Genomic DNA, 17746 nt, shown 5'->3' on the forward strand with positions numbered 1-17746 from the left:
TAATACTAATGCACCTACGGATCAGGGGTGAGCTTTTCAAGCTGCGATGCCTGACCCGTCGAATGCTCGGTGTGCTTCCCTAAGATTCCCTAAGAGGCTTTCAGAAGTGTGCTAAAGACATATCTGTTTAGGCAGGCATTTCAGCGATGCACCGTCTGCTGTATACATCCCGCGTTTCAGACACTGAAGTCTTGAACTGCTTTAATCCCAGATTCTTTTGTTCAGTTGTTCATGTTTTTATCATTTTGATTTCTAAAAAAGTGTTCTGCTTTCAATTGCAATTTTCTTTCCTTTATATTTTAATGATTTCAATTATGTGTTTTTTCAATGTTTGTACTCTTAATAATCATATAATCTTACAGTACTCGTTAATGGGTGTAAAGAGTGCTATGGACAAAAGTACAGGGAGACCTAAACATCAAACCTACAGGAGTTGCTCAGCCATCCAAACACATGAAGCTGCCATCACACAGTTTTTGTGCTGATGTTAATGCCAGAAGAGGTTTTGAGTCAGAAGAGCATTGGTGACTTTTACTCACTTTGCACCTTACCACTTGGCAACCTGATACTGTAACTTTAAGTGGGCTGTAACTCCATGGGTCATTGCTGTGGCTCCTAAAAGCTTTCCCTTTGTAATAATAGCACTTACAGTGGATCGTGGAATATCTAGAAGGGAAGAGATATCGAATGCTGACTTCTTGCTACAGTGACATCTTGTGACAGCGCCACCTTCAAATTCTGTGAGCACTTTGGAACGACCCATTCTTTCACAAATGTTTGTAAAGGCAGACTGTGTGGCTAGGACCCTGATTTTCTACACGTGTCTCAATGGGACTAAAAACCTAAATTCAAAGGATAAGATGTGTGGCTTAAATAGTAATGCCCTCATTTTCCTGTTAGTTAGGGATAATCAACCCCTTTAACATGTGTGTACTAAATATAGCTTTAAGCATAGCTCGGCACACATTCAACCACGTCTCATTAACATGTGTGTGGGTGTGTGGCACTGTATGACAGACTGATTCCACAGCATCATCATCATCATCAGAATTAGAAAACACAGATGTTACTAATAATATTTAGGCTACCAGCACAAAACATATATGCTTAAACATACACACATATGTTAAACAGTATAAGCTCTGTTTTAGCCACAGCTACTTTTGAAAGTGTGCAGCCCTTCTGTGTCCAGTCATTAAACATGATAAACTAATCCCGCCATTTTGATATCATGTTCATTCTCATACAGATCCTTTCTAAAAATTAAAAGCTTCTGAAAAATCTTTGATAAAACTTAAATTATTCCAGCACATCTCAATTTAATAGGTAGATCAGACAATAATTTCAAAATCATAATTTGTTGTCAACGTGGACTTCTGGAGTTTATCTCAGCATACAACCAGCAAAAAACCAAGTAATTATTAATTTATTTAATAAGAAACACAAGCCAAACAAACAAGTTGAGTGTTTCAAATGACAAGATGAGATTTCATTCTTAGCAAAAAGTATGCCGATAAAATCACATTCTCTAAAGTAATGTAAGTTCAGAGAGCATTAAAGCCTAAGTTAAGCCCCAAACATGATTCTGGGCACGACATACTTACCAGTTTGTTTTCTTCATCCTCTGATGACTCTGAGATCTCCTCCTCCTCCAAAAACTCCACATCTGACTCCCCAGGCGCGATAGGAACAATGACAGTCAGGTTTGGGTTGGTCATGTAGCTGTCCTCCTCTGGTACGATGTACTTCTCTCCATAACGTCCAAAAATCCCCCCGTTGCTCTCCATGTGATTTCCGACCGGCTTGAGGGCCTGACTGGTTTCCTTGGGTTTGTGTTTTCCACGCTTCAAGCTCCTGTTGCAGAGGTTGATGACGCTTGTGACAATCCAGGAAATGCCGGAATGGATGCGAGCGATGGCAATCTGAATGTTATTCAAGTCCCCGTCTTCGTCTGGAGCAGAGAGATTGTCTGAGCTGAAGGAGCTCAGCAGCAGGGCCAGAAAGAGATTCAGCACCTGTTGACATACCAAAAAATGTATGTTTACTTACATCTGAATGGATGAAACTATTAAACTCGTTTATAGTTATTTAGCCGTAACCACTTAAGCCCTTAGCCCCTTTCTCTCTTTTTTTTGCATCTACATATAAGAAACACATTTCAACCAAATTTGCTTATGCACAGAATTCAATATGCCACACTCCACAATAATAGGTGGTGGTGGGTAGTGTTTTAATATGGCCTGGAGCAGAGATCCTTGGTGTGAAAAGCAGGACATTGTATAGCCATATTATGCTTGTATCACCATCTGATGTGCAAAGCTCTGAATTGTTTAGTATGTATGCTTTATCATTTCACCTAATGCCTGACATGATGTCCCATATATTTTGTCAACATTGGCAAATCCCGCAAAGTTCTGCAACAATGATACGCTCAGGCACATATGGCTGATGTTTCAGGCCTCCTGAAGTCAAGGTTCAAAGCATCCAACTCCTAAGTAATCTGTCTGCTAGCTTAGAGAGCAGCAGCACGGGGGCATAACACTGCACATATGTGTGTGTGTCTGTGTGTGCGTTCCCTTCATGGGTGATGTGCACAGTTGGCAAGGATCATCTTTAGCCACTGAGCTAGTCAGAGATGGGGAGCATGAGCAGATGATTAGTGATGAATGCCCTCTGACCTTCTCACCCCTAAGCATCCTGGATAATCCCACAGATAAACTGCTTTCCCACGATTCATGTGCACAGAGAGGTTTCTGTCCATTAAATTGCATCGGGAGCGCTGTTGTGATCTGATCTTTAGGCTAACAAGGCAATACAGTCAATGAAAGTGTCTCTATCCACTAATAGCATCTATGTGATACTTGAGAAACTGCTATGTACACCTAGAAATATCTAGTACCTTTCTTTTGACTGGGTTTGAATTATGCAAATCTCTTGCTAATTTTTTGTCAAAAGAATTTAAACTTATCCTAACTAAAAAAGTCGAGGGGAGCAAGTGAACAAGTAAATAAAACTAGATTTTTACTGGGTTAAAATAGTGCTATACTAAAATACAAGTATTTCTGTATGTATTTCTATTACCAGGATTACCACTGGAACGACACCACATTCAAAGCAAAACAACGTTGACTATAAACAAATCCTGCAAATTCAGAGTGCTTTTGTATTCTTTAATATCAGCTCACAGGAAACGGCTGGTCATATGGGAGGAGCAGTGAATGTGGGAGTGGGCGTATACAATTAAAACTGAATTAACTGCTGTTTTTTTTAACAGCTGCATGTGTTGGCTTGCAAAATGAGTAAAAATCAAAACTTGGTGTTAAACGGGGTGAAAGCTCTGCGGTGTTTGTGCAACACTTGGGTCCCCATTTCACCCGTAAGGCTTAGCTCATTAGTGGTGGATAAAAGGGCAGTAAAGCTGCTCCAGCACTGAGTTTGTCTCTTGTCGCTTCAGTTTGCACGGCAACATTTGTAGATAATATACATATGATGCAGCACAAATAACAGAGGGTTTTTAAATTGAGGTGATGTGTAAAATGCAAATGAAAATAGAACAAAATGATCTGCACATCTCATAAATCTATAATCTATTAAATTTGGTAGAAACTCTAAATCTAATCTGACGCAAGACCATGACCCTTTCATTTAATAGAGCATGCCGAAGAGTTGCTCATTTACAGATATACAAACTAATACAGCTTGCAAATTTTAACATAATTAACTTGAAGGATGGTCCATTCACATAATACACAATCAGCAGTCCTCTCTTGTGCCACGTAATCCCAGATTACTTGTGACATCACCAAGTGGATTTGGTAGCATTGAAACGCTACTGCATCGCTCTTAGTCATCAAATACTGTTTAAAGGATAACTTTGCCTGTCCAATAGAACATCAAAAGCACTTCTTCTGTTAAAGACTCATACCCTCCACATATCCTCCATTTTTTAAATCTTTATTAAGGAGCATTGGATTCAATAATTTTGTAATGCTTACAAAAATCCATACTTGATTTATAGGATTTCAATATGTTTAAATAGGCTGAGTAAAATGGTAAATATTTGTATAGCGCTTTTCTAGTCCCTAAGGACCCCAAAGCACTTTACACAACCAGTCATCCACCCATTCACACACTGGTGATGGCAAGCTACATTGTAGCCACAGCCACCCTGGGGCGCACTGACAGAGGCAAGGCTGCCGGACACTGGCGCCACCGGGCCCTCTGACCACCACCAGTAGGCAACAGGGGTGAAGTGTCTTGCCCAAGGACACAACAACCAAGACTGTCCGAGCCGGGGCTCGAACCGGCAACCTTCCGATCACAAGGCGAACTCCCAACTCTTGAGCCACAATCGCCCCCTGGACACAATCGCCCGTGGAATTACGTGGGGTAATTCCACGTATTGCCTGGACAGCTTTTTTTTAACATGTCTGTTTTCAGAGTAGTTCAGCCACTGACCTAAGCATTTAAGGTATGTTCAAAAATAACAAACTTTAATTTTCTCAGTCTCCCCTTCCAGGTAATTTCCCGGGGAAGTGCTGCCCCAGTTCCTGCACAGTTGGAGGCAAATCTCAGGGTGGTGGGGAATGACTGTGTGGGTGTGGCTTGCTACCACATGGTGATGTGACAGTAATTTCCACACTGAAAGTTTGACTTTGGGGTCATTTCTGGTGAACAACCATGTTGCCTGTGCTCCTGACATGATGTGAGGATGCTCTCTGAGTCGGGTGGCTATGACTTTGAGATCACTGCTATGAGCAATGTGACGGTTGCGGCATGAAAGTTGGTCAGTTTGTAACAGAAGTTGATGTTTGCTCTCTTTGCAAGCGCAGCTGGTCAGAACAGGACTTCCAGTGAAAGCTTTCCAATGAAAGAACGTGAAGGAGGGACAAGACAGTTTAAATTAGGACTGGATTCAGTTTTCAGCTTTTTGACTGCACCTCGTGCCTGATCCTGTAGTTGGCATTTGCAGCCGCAATGTGGTGCATGTAGGACTGAGCTAAATGTCACTCAGTGCAACACTGTGGTTGACTCATTTCTACTGTCTGAACTTTGCAGCACAGAGGAACAGGGGAAAGGCCACACAGACACTTCTCAAAAGAAACTCTTATTGAGTTTAATCTTTTTGTGAGCTTTGCCGGTACAAAAAATATAGACTATCACTCAACATAACCTTAAACAGGTTAGAGTTTAAATGCCAAGTCATAATAACTTACCACCAAGTTCCCTATGACCATGACCAACATGAAGACCAGGATGCAGAGGGGCTGGCCAGCCACTTCCATACAGTCCCACATGGTCTCGATCCACTCGCCGCACAAGACCCTGAACACAATCAGGAAGGAGTGGAAGAAGTCCTTCATGTGCCAGCGAGGCATCTGACAGTCAAAGGAGATCTTACAGACACAGTCCTGATAGTTCTTGCCGAATAGCTGCATTCCCACCACAGCGAAGATGAAAACAATGATGGCCAGCACCAGCGTCAGGTTTCCCAGGGCGCCCACCGAGTTGCCGATGATCTTGATGAGAGTGTTGAGAGTGGGCCAGGATTTTGCCAGCTTGAAGACTCGCAACTTATGATAAGAGAAATGTGAAGACAAATGATGCTGCATCTTCAGAATAGACTGACTATTACACTATACAAGTTATACAAGTTAACTAGACTTTAGAGTTGAAACCCAAAGAGACTTTTATGTTTTTAGATGTAATCTGATTATTAGATATAATGTGCAACATGACAACTCTGTTCCTAGGTATCATTATTTTTTAATGGACATATTATGCTTTGTCCATACTTTTATCTTAGACTTCACCCATTTGAGGACCCTTAGTTCATCAGTTGTCTGTTTCCCATTGCAAATAGTTGAATCTGCTCCCGTGTCTAGGTTTTGTCTTCTGTTCATCAGGAGCTGATCAATCGGAAATAATTACTAAATTTTCTTCAAAGTAACGCAGAGAATGAACAAGATTTCCCTCACCAATCTGAAAGATCGCAGGACGGACAGTCCCTCTACATTGGAGAGGCCCAGCTCCATTAAACTGAGGCAAACAATGATGCCGTCAAAGATGTTCCAGCCCTGTTGGAAGTAGTAATAGGGGTCCATGGCAATCAGCTTCAGTACCATCTCAGCTGTAAATATACCAGTGAACACCTAGAAAAAAAAGACACAGAGTGACAAAAAGAATTTTAGAGGTGAAAAATCAGCAAAACAATAGGAATATTATATAGCTACAGATTAATTAGTAGAGGATTCATTGTCTTTTAGATGAGTCGTTTCTCTTTTGTTGACCACAAATAAACAATTTTACACAACCGCCTTCAAAAGATGTGTAATTTGAATTTTATTAATGAGAGAACTGAAAACATTTCAGTGAAGGTTTCTGCACACAAACCTTAGTTCAACAGAAAATATAACAATGTATTTCAAAATGTTATTTCATTTTTGTTGTTGTTTTTAATTTATTCATATAAAGGTACATATAAAGTTATATAATTTTAAAATTACTTAATATATTAATGTATTTATTTATTTACCAAATCTCTGTCAGAGTCTAAAATTCACCGGTAGGAAGAGATTTCAAAACAGAACTACAGGAAATCAATTCCACCTCTTGCTAAAAATACTCCATGTTATTAAAGATAATCACAAATAGTCTAAAACAGAATCTTTGACAGCGGATCAGCATCACTGTATTTGACCTCCTGTCCTGCACCTGCTTTAAAAAATAACCTGTCTGCAAACAGAGACGGATTATCTGAATGCCGGCCAATTCAGTTTCCTCTCTGTTCTACTCTCCTCTCCTTATCTAGCACCTGACAGCACTTATAGAAAGTGTGTTAAAAGCTGGAAACATCCCTCTGGTATCATTAAAACCCTCTTACCAGATTGCCCACTGAGAGCATGGTGTTGAACTCATCAGTCATGGGGTAGTGTTCAAGTGCCATGAAGAGGGTGTTCAGCACAATGCATATGGTGATACCGAGATCCAGGAAAGGATCCATCACCATTAGCTTCACATACTCCTTCAGCTTCAGCCACCAGGGGCAGCAGTCCCATATCAGATACTTCTTGGCATACGTGTACCAGCAGGGATGGCACTTTTGCCTCGACTCCTGCAGCTCTGCAGAGACACCACACGGAAATGTTTTATATCTGCAGATAACTTTGATTTTTGATCATTTTTGAACAGCTAAAACCTGAAACCAGTGGTGATTCTAGGGTTCAACGCTCCAACAATCATAATGTTATATACATTAGGCTGCTCTGCTAGCAAAGTTAACTAAAGTTAAATGTTATTTGGGCAGGTGGAGGGTTGGTTGAGAAAACCAGTTCTAATTTCTTCTACTATGCCTCCATTATAACAGCTGAGCATAAATACAGAAATCAGGGGGAAAGCTGGTTTGGCTTTGTTTGGGAAGTAGAGGGACCTGCTTAATGACACAAAACAGTACTAAAGAAATAATGGGAGATATATGCATTTGTTACACTATTTTTTGATGTAATAACTTCCTGGATATGTTATTTAGCGACCTGTAGAGGATCTTGTAACCTTCAGACAAGACCAGGCTAGCTGTTTCCAACCCTTTTGCTAAGCTAGCTTTATATATCCCCAAAAAGTGATGTAATTTCTGAACACTTCCTTAAACAGTGAAATGGACGCACCGTCCATGGCATCACTATAAAAGCTGACAGAGCTCAGGCCCCTTTTCCTGCGCACGGGGGATGGATCTGTCACTGTGGGGGAAGGTTGCAGGAGAGGCCTTGGAACTGTCTCCTCTGTGCTGGAGGGCTTCTGACAAACAGAAAATATCTAAAAAAACAAACAAACAAACAAGGCTGTATTGTCATGTTCTTATAAACTCATATTTAAACTTTTCAGAACAGTCTCATAACAAAGGCTCCGTCACTCACTGTGTCTTCCCTGACTCTCTCCATGCTGTGAGCTGGCATGGACGTAGGGGTGAGCAGACCCATAGTCATGACTCCATTGTGGTCGAGGGAGATGTTCAGTCGACCGTTGACATTGAGGCTGGGGGTGAAGATTTGGGAGCAGTGGCTTCTCACGCTGCCCGTTCTCCTCTTCCATGGCGTCGCTGTCGAACTGGTGCGACTCCTGAAGACGTCTCCGTGAACGCTGTACTCGTCGTCCGCGAAGTCGGCCTCTGAGTTGTTGCGAACGCGGAAGGAGCTGAAGATGCTGTTCTGGCTTCCTCGTCTGGTGCTGAGTGGGTGAGAGGATAGCGTGGCCAGCAGAGGGTGGGCCGGCAGGGGGGACAGGGGAGGCTACAGAAATATGGAAGAACGCATTAGCTTCTGTGGTTTCAACTAGAGATGGACCGATCCGATATTACGTATCGGTATCGGTCCGATACTGATCCAAATTACTGGATCGGATATCGGCGAGAAATAAAAAATGTAATCCGATCCATTAAATATCAAAAAAGCACCTCACAAAACTTGCTAACTGTAGCACGTCGCAGCAGTGTGCATCACGTGATAGAGCCGCTGTGTGTATTTGTAGCCTTGCTAGCAAACCAGCATTTCATCTCCGAGGAAGTTTTCCCAGAGAGAAGTAAAGCAAGTGTGTAAGTTCATCTCTGAATGTTTGTAAAGCATTCCCATGTTAAGCTTAACAACAGATATATGGAGCGACTGCCTCTCTCTCTCTCTCTCTCTCTCTCTCCTGCTGCTACTTCCATCGTGAAACTGCTTAATGATCAGCTGATTGGCTTTTCTGTCGCGAGTCTGTCTCTCTTCTTTGTTTTTGGCCCACTTTGCACCAGAAAGAGGAAACCAGCGGCTGAACAACAGCAGCATGTTTAAGCTTGATAAGCTGTTGTTAGAATTTATTTAATATTACTTTCTAGACCAGGATCGTTTTCTACGTAGCTGACGGCTGGTAACTGTGCAGGGGCGGATCTAGCAAAGTGTAGCCAGGGGGGCCGATAGGGCATGAACAGGGAAAAGGGGGCACAAAGACATACTTTTCTTTCTTGTTCTCATTTAAAATGTCTAGCTTTTAATAAATAATTATCTGACTCTTACACCCAAAGTTTTAATCTGATGTAAAATACATAGAAGTCCATTACTGTATATAGTAACTGTTAAGTCTAATATACCCTAGTAAGCTATAGTACTTTTTCCTTTGGGAAGGTACCATCTGTGCAGTCTGCAATTCTGTTGAAGAAAGATGTTGAATCTATTTAATTATTCTTGAAAAATAATTTCTTTCTGTGCATTTTCCCCCTGCATCAAATTTAATTTGATTATATCGATTAAGCATCATGAGCTGGAGGGTGGGGGGTGGTTCCCTATTTTTTTTTTGCTGGTAGTTTGCAACCCTATTAGTTAGGTTGCTTGATATTTCTGCTAAGTACTCTTTAAAATACCAGAATAGGGAGGATGGAGCAGGTTTACGTTTATTAGATTGATCAGTGTTGCTGAACTATGAAATATTTTGGGCGCAGTGTATTTTTTACATACAGGTATAACAGAATAGCTTTAGTGTTGTTATTTATTTAAACTTGAGTATAAACTTATACAAAATACAGCAAGATATTAAAAAAAAAACGTTTTATTGATTAAAAAACACTGTATCGGATTCATATCGGTATCGGCACATATCCAAATTTATGATATCGGTATCGGTATCGGACATAAAAAAGTGGTATCGTGCCATCTCTAGTTTCAACCATTAACAACTCGACAGCACTCCTTAAGGTTACATACCATTACTTCTTCCAGGGGCTCCATCTTCTGTTCTGCAGCTTCTTCTGCCGTTTCTTCGGACAGCATCCTGTGAGATCTTCTTCTTCTGCTGCTGCTTCTTCGTATACTTCCTGTATACTTCACACAGAATGGAGACAGCTCCGGGGACAACACTGAGTCTGTCTCCTGTGCTTGTCTTTTTGCTGCCAGCTTCACATGGGATGAAATTGTTTGAAATAGTTACGGTTGTGTCTGTCTTCAGCTGAAGGTGCAAAAGAAAATATGACAATGCACCGCACTTACTCTTTGCTCTCTTCTAAGTTGTTCCATGGCCATCTGAAACTCTCTCTCCTTCTGCCAGGCCTCAGCGATGGTTGCCTGATTCTGCTCCTCGTAGGCCATGGCCACCACAGCCAGGATAAGGTTGACCAGGTAGAAAGAGCCCATGAAGATCACTAGAACAAAGAAGATCATGTAGGTCTTCCCAGCTGAGCGCAGAGTCTGTGGGAATCAAAGAAAGTAAAGGCAATAAAAGCAAATTCACCAGAGTCACTGGTTCAGCACTGTGTATAGTTATAAGGCAGATCATATGCTAAAGCTAAACAACACAGTTCAGTACAGAAAGCAACACACAGTTAATTTATTAACACTTCACAGTTTCTCCCTGCTCATCCAAATATCTTATTTTGTACATTACAGTATGAACTACTAGTGAACATCTGACATGGCTGCAATTTTAAATCTTTGCTATATGTCAGCAACGTGAGCGCATGTCAGCGCATTTCAGCATGGCACCATATCCTTCATATTGCTAAGGGATTGATTTAAGTGACTAAAATGAATGGAAAAACCTACATCCCAGCCACGGTTTTAGCAGTTCAGCACATATTTATTAGCTGTGAAATCAGCTGGTCTTTCATTTGTTTTTAGGTTTCTGGCCACTTTGTGAAGTGACGTCTTATTCAATATCCGTTTAAGTATGTTAGTTGTGTTTCTCCACTATGTGACCCAGTTACTGATTCTTTGTGAAAGTGAAAACTACTTTGGCCCCAGAGAAGACCAGCAAATAGAAAAACGCTCCAAAAGCTCACAAAAAGACAACAGAAGTCGAATAAAGAACAAAGGACTTGGGAAAAAAACTAAACAGAAGAAAAACAAAAGGAAGTAGAAAAGAACAAATCTGGGAGACAAAGTGGTAAAACATCTGGTTAAGTAACAGAAACCAGAACATGTGAAAGACTGAAGTGAGGCAGAAGATGCAGGTAATCTGTGTTTTAATAGCAAGACACTGTAAATACATGTTTGCTCGTACATTTCAGTGTTAGCTCGTCACTTCCACAGCTGTTCTGTCCCCAAAATGCTTCTGTTGTGTTTTCTAAGAGTCTTTTCTTTGTGAGCGTTTGAGTTGTTTTTCTGTTTCTATTGTGTTTTATTCAACTTCTATTGTTTTTTGTGAGCTTTGGTGACGTTTTTCTGTTTGTTGGTGTTGCCTTAAGTTGCAATGCGTTTGACCTCTTAGAGCCACTGCTGAAAACACTGAACCTATAAGAAGAAAATTGAACTTTTAAGTTGAAGGTTGTAACTACAGGATGCTGATAGATGAAAAACCAAAAGTAGAAAATTGCACCTGGTGAAACAGTTTTTCCCAGTAGTCCTGTGTCATGAGACGGAAAAGTGCCAGGAAAGCCCAGCCGAAAGTGTCAAAGCTGGTGTAGCCGTAGTTTGGATTCCTCCCTACTTTTAGGCAGTCAAATCCTTCTGGACACTTCCTGTAATGTGCAAATGATTGAGAGGTAGAAGATAAACGATTAGAGGCCAGGACTGATAAACAGATATAGCCGTGCCGGTGTGCGTGCTGCTTTCCCAGAGTTAAAAACCTTCTACATGTGGCTCTGCGGCCTTTGACTCCACAGAGAAAATTGGGAGATGAGTCAGTAAGTACGTACTATCATCACCGTTATTTCAAAGAAGACGGCACTTGAAACCTGTTTCAGACAGGAGCACTAAAATGCACTGGAGCAAAAAGAGATTAGCCAGATGGATATCAAATTGCAGCAGGAAAAAAAAATCAGCTCGATTCCAGCGTCTCTGATCTTCATTGTCAACATAGTGGCATTACAGCAAATATTTAAGTCCAGCAGCTGAGAACAAGCTGGACTGCCATGTCAATCTCAGTGTGGAATAATTTCATAATGGCAGGCAAACAGCTGGGCGGAAGAGCGCTGCTGTAAGAACAGCTGTGGATCTCACCAACACGCCAGCTAAGCAGGAATGCTCACTAATATCCAGCAGCGAGGACAGAGGATGCTGTGTGAGGCCAGCGACATCTTCCTGTCAGGCTGGCCCTCTGCTACATCACTCACACCAATCTGTTCACCTCTGTTAATCAATGCACGTTTAGTTTATTTCATATCTCTCATTATTGAGCAAAATTAGCAAAAATCTTTCTGTCGTAAAAAAGGGACGATTTAATCAACTCGGCATCTAAACAAATGTTGTGATTTAAAAATTTGACTTTTGTCAAAAGGAAAACTTTATTTAAAAAAAAATGCACATTAACCGAAAACAGTATCATGCCTGTAAAAAATAACTGACTGTCTTTAGTTTTAGTCTTTGTCAAGTTTGTCAGCTTAAAGAGGCTTTCGGAGCACGTGCTAATGGAGACTGTGATTTCTACAAGACTCTGAGTGTACTCCCAACTGTAAAGTTTTTCCCGGAAATTTCCGCCTTGTGTTTGCTTGAAGATGCCATTGATTTTCTATTGTCTCTGGTCACAACTGCAAATCACTTCCTATGTGCACTATGTGGAGCTTCCTATACACTGCAGCTTAATGCATCTTCAAGCAAACATGCCAAGTATACTGCTGAGTTCCTGTCAACTAAAGCTGCTTCCTGACAGGAAGTGATATATGGCAATGTCCAATGAAAGACCATGTTGGGTCTAAACTCATACCCCGCTGAACAATTCACTTTAACAGACCATACAACCTCAATGACATTGAGCGACTAGCTGGTGATGCGACGAGGGCAGATCCGAGATAAACTTCTGAAAAACCACCAAGGAGAGTATAGGTTACTGATGATTGACATTCAGGTAAAGCAGCCCTGGTGTGCTGGTGATTAATTCTTATGTCTGAGATCATTTTTAGCACAGTACTTATAACTTGACTTTGGAACATTTTATATACTTTACACATGAAATGACTAGTCTGGAAAATAAACTGCAGCTTAATTAAAAATGAAATGCATGGAAGGTGTCATATCACTAAGTTTAGCTAACAATATTTCCTGTACTATCACTATTCCATGTTTTCATCATGTCATTCTGCAATCAAGTCTGAGCAACTTCCTATAGGTGCTCAGATTAGGTGCCTCTGTATGCAGTTTATAAATGAATAAACTGCACTCAATTATATGCTTGTTAATCCACCGTTGTCCATTAAACAGCTACAAAAATGTGAGAGTCCTTTCGTAGTTTTGTAATTGTGAACAAGGTGCCTTCATGTCCCATTAGTCTCTATAGCAACTGCCCAATGGAGGGCTGCTGATACACACAGATATAACTCAGCTGTGCATCACATCTAAGTATTCTGCAAGTTTTTTTTTCATGCATTTTTACCACTTGCTATTACTACTATTACTATATATATCTGTTCTCAGGCTCTAGGAAGTTATTTTTATATGAATGCTCTACCATAGTACACTGAGCAAAAATTCCCTTTTATTTTTTTACTTTATTGTTTGGGAGCTTTTGCCTTGATTAGATAGGAAAGCAGGGAATGAGTGAGTTGGGGAAGACAAAGGTAAAAGCACCTTGGGTCAGAGTTGAACCCGGGCAGCTGAATTTAGCCTTGGGGCATATGGTGAGCTGCTCAAACTATGAGGTAAAGCAGTACCCCCATTTCATTCTTTTAACCACACGTCATTAAGAACAAACCCATGGCGACAGTGGCGGTCTACCCCAACTTCCTCAAAGCCTCTTGAGGAAGTTGGGGTAAGAGCTAAAAAGGACAACAGTGATTGATTTTTTAAGTTAATCCAAAGAAGAAACCCAGGGAGCTGAAAATGAAGCCACTGCTGAGTGATGCAATCTGCAGTTCCTCCAGTTGAAAAGGCCTTATGACCTTATTAACCTGTTGCTTACTGGAATTATAGGAAGCATGAAGCCAAAAATCTAAAAAGCGACAGTATGTGAAAAGAAAGGCAAAATATGAATAATAATTGATTTCATCTTGCGCAATCATTGGAGCACAGCTAACACGGGGTCGGGTGTGTCAGAACTCTATTAAAGCCCTTTGCTACATGTTTACAATGTTTGTTTTTAATATTATATATGTGAGGACAACATCAATTTCCTGCTGTTTGTATAACAGCAGGAAATAACATCTTTCAGTGGCAACAGTTTTTTTTCCTGGGTGGGGCTAAGGTGGTGAGTTTCCTGCCCGCATCGCTCCAGCTCAGGGCAAAAGTTGAAACTTTCAATACAATCAGTCATAATCCTTAATGCATAGTGGTTTTAAGATGTAAGGGGATAAGCACTTGCCTCGACTCTACAGTAGGCGTGATGGGGGCTAGTGCGCATGTGTGTGACTGTGTGTGTGTGTCATCATAACGTATCCAAAGCTTTAATTTGGAAATCTACTCAGGGATTACTTGTTGGAATACACTCAAAAGATTAAGCATCCTCTATGTTTTACGTCCTCCATCCTGACCTGCTTAATATCTTGCTCTCCTCCACAGCCAGCCTCAGAAAGTTCCATCTAAAAATGTCGCACAAGTTAAGAGGCCATCTCAGTTATCTGCCAGTAAAACCATAAGCTACCTTATGGTATCTTTAACCTGTCAAGCATGTCACGAATCTGTGCCACTCTTGCTTTAGCTGCAGTTTAGCTGAAGAGAAAGTTTTTTAAAAATGCAGTAAGTGCAACAAAATGCATTTTCTTGATGATGATGTAGCAATGTTAAAATCAAAGGGGACAAAGACGCCTTTAAAAACAACAAAAAGGTTCAAACTCTGCTGTATCGATTGCAGCGCTCTGTTAGAGCTCCACAAATGGCAGAAACACAAAAAGCGGGCAACAAAAGAAAGTTCACATGTAGTGACTTGTAGGTGGGACAGCTGGGTAGGTCATATTGGTACTGATCTTACTGACCCACTATTTAAGTGAGTTTAGTGACATCATTTCCCCCTCCAAATCTTTTGCTCTGACTTCAACACAAATTACTGAATCAGACGGTACTTCTTGGGAGATTAAGGTCCTGTGCTTTTGGAGGAGAGGTTACCAAAAGGGATTAAAAACTAAAGGGTGGGTGGATTCTGTTGCCACTAAAAATATGTGACTACACCCATAATAACTATAACTGGGAATGGGAAGGATTATAAATTACAAATTAAATATAAATAAATATTTTTTTTTAATTGTTCTTTGAATTCTATATAAAATTTGGAGTTGTGGCAGTCAGATAGTGTTAGCTTATTCATACTGGTAGTTTTTGTCTTGGCTTCTTGATTATTCTAACAAAATATCTGCATGAATTAAATATATGCTAAAATGCTAGTTATTAATGTCGGCTAAACATTAGGTCTGTATTCAAACATTAGCTGATCATTTATAGAAAACGTCAAACTCCTCAAACATTTTAACTCTAAATATTCTCTGCTTTTATTAAAATATATATTTTTTTGTTTTTTAGTTCACTAGCCCGGTTAGCTGCAACAAACATTGTGTAAAGGGTTAGCTTTGAAGCAAGAGGAGCTATTTTTGGTGCGCCCTTTTTTCAAGAATAAAAAGTTGGTTTACTTTATTCTTAATGACAGTGTTTGAACAATTTGAACTGGTATCAACAAACAAATGATAACAGCCATTGTAACAACATTTCTGGTTCTTTGAGGAAAAAAACTTCTGTCCAAGCAAATGTCAAAAACAGCTGTGACTCTAAAGCTACAATCACTGAGCTTACATAATCCAACAGTACTATGCTGTAGAAGTGACGTGACCACCAGTGACTAACCAGAAGTTTGCTTCAAGTATGTGACTAGCTGAGGGTCACATAAGACCATTTAGATAAACTGTGGACAAATCATTTCATTTATTTTAGAATCAAAGTAACTAAAACTTGGCTATAATCTAAACAACACGTTCTCATCCCGTCTCTATGTTATGCGTTCGGGGACATGAGAGCCGTTTGGAATGAATACAGTATATGCATGTAAATATGTTTTACTTTCTGATCATTAATCACTTTGGAAAACACGATCTGATAGGGTTAAGGTTAGGCTGGAATGGACCGCTGGAGCCCCTGCTCAAAGCGTGTGTTACCACCACTAGCAGCATTCTGTTGGATTCAATTGAGAATCCAGAGCGTCTCATAAGGAGGCAGAAGGGTACCTTTCGCCTCCTTATGAGACGCCTCGGGCCGGGACAAATAGTCGGTATGTTGGAAATGAGAATGCTCTGAATCTAAAACCTAAAGGGTCAGGAGAGAAAAGCATACAAGACATGATTTAAATAGGGAAATAGCATGAGGGAAAAGACCACTACATTGTGTAACATCGCTCTCAGTTACTACAGTGAGATGCACGTGGCTAAAGCTGCTTAAAAGAATACAACATATGAAACTATAACCCACAACAACATCCGAGGTTGACCAGCAACATTTAAACAGACAAATCGAGTTCAGGTTGGCCAAGTTTTTTCCCTTCATTGTATTACTCTGATTCCTCTTGATATAAAAGGAATCTGGCGTGCCTTCTACCATAACATAAAGCTTCTGGTATGTTTAATTAAAGAATCATATTCAACAATTTCTTCACCATAAAAGAGAAACATTGCAAATATGCTACATCATCTCCTGCTGTCTCTAGGTGCTTATCCATGCTACTCTAAAAACATGACAAGCTAATGGTACATGAAGTAAATGCATGACATAAACCTATAAGGTTTCATGTAGAACCACCTTTGTTTAACGTGCAAAAAAATTGAAAACATCTGCATCAAACTTCCCTGCAGAGGCTTTAACATCATCACCATGTTTTATTTGCTATCATCCATTATCTTGTATTATTAACAAGAGCACCTAATGGAAGCCATTTGTTGGAGCTACAGGATTTCAGATTCACACAGATGGGTATTTAGTTCACTATAACCCCTGAACTGGGCCTGGCATTGAGCAGAGTCATCCTGTTGTGCTTGTTTCAAAAGCATTTGGATTTACAGGATTATTCAGTGCGTAGGCTGAGTAGCAATATTTGGATGGTTTCAGACTGTGCCTTTGACTGGGAACAAAGTCCATCACCCATTTCACCTATGCATTTACATCTATATCTACTTACATCTAAGAGAGGGACAGCTAAAAATATTAGGACCTTATATTTAGCATTGTTTTGACTTATTTTAGCTCAGCAAGTAGGTTCGTCAGAAGCACTAGTTAAAAGCTTCAGTACAGTCGAAATAAAAATATGATAACAAAATAGCAATCCCAAAGTGTTCTAGTCTGCTCCAGTTACCCTAATCACAGCACAGAGCTTTTGAGATGATGAAATCTCCAAAGACCTCCCGCTCTCCAGCTGGCAATGCCGTGTCTCTCTGTGAAGAGCTCCAGTGGAGCCGTGGTGATTATCCACGCCACATGTTGTCTTGTGCTCAGCCTCTCTCAGGCAAAACCTCTCCCTCCAATGGGATCAGTTACCTATATATTATACCTAAGTCACAGACTGAGAATCCTAAATGACAGGACATAATCTATCATTGAATCCTCCTTTTCTTGTGAGCCTTGAGCTAAATGTAACTACACACACACACATATATATATATATATATATATATATATATATATATATATATATATATATATATATATATATATATATATATATATATATGATATTACATAAGAGCCAAACAGATGAACCGATTAAGAAGCAGTAAGAAAAGCGCATGTTTACTTACCCCGCATCACTTCCATATCCACATATTAAGGCATCCTTTGCTCCTTCAACTTTGTAAAAATTATCTGAGGAGAAGCCAGTTAAACAT

The 17746-nt window shown here is 40.3% G+C and overlaps 1 protein-coding gene and 1 long non-coding RNA gene across 5 annotated transcripts in view; both read right to left on the bottom strand.

Moving 5' to 3' along the window:
• Positions 1-17746, bottom strand: part of LOC146498280 (sodium channel protein type 2 subunit alpha-like) — a 44637-nt gene that overhangs the window by 12585 nt on the left and 14306 nt on the right. For all 4 annotated transcript variants that reach the window (XM_085139588.1, XM_085139587.1, XM_085139586.1 and 1 more), the window contains exons 8-17: positions 17660-17723; positions 11338-11479; positions 10014-10211; positions 9732-9920; positions 7914-8285; positions 7665-7812; positions 6884-7122; positions 5979-6152; positions 5217-5573; positions 1605-2015 (exon numbers count right to left, since the gene is read on the bottom strand). In XM_085139588.1, the coding sequence (XP_084995714.1) occupies positions 1605-2015; positions 5217-5573; positions 5979-6152; positions 6884-7122; positions 7665-7812; positions 7914-8285; positions 9732-9920; positions 10014-10211; positions 11338-11479; positions 17660-17723 (2294 nt within the window). The remainder of the gene's footprint in view (positions 1-1604; positions 2016-5216; positions 5574-5978; positions 6153-6883; positions 7123-7664; positions 7813-7913; positions 8286-9731; positions 9921-10013; positions 10212-11337; positions 11480-17659; positions 17724-17746) is intronic.
• LOC146498281 (uncharacterized) lies at positions 12253-17529 on the bottom strand. The gene is made up of 2 exons (XR_014870505.1): positions 15936-17529; positions 12253-15838 (listed from the first exon to the last, which is right to left on the bottom strand). It is a non-coding gene; the product is annotated as an uncharacterized LOC146498281 (long non-coding RNA).

Source organism: Neolamprologus multifasciatus, chromosome 18 (genome assembly GCF_963576455.1).
Source record: "Neolamprologus multifasciatus chromosome 18, fNeoMul1.2, whole genome shotgun sequence".
Lineage (NCBI taxonomy): Eukaryota > Metazoa > Chordata > Actinopteri > Cichliformes > Cichlidae > Neolamprologus > Neolamprologus multifasciatus.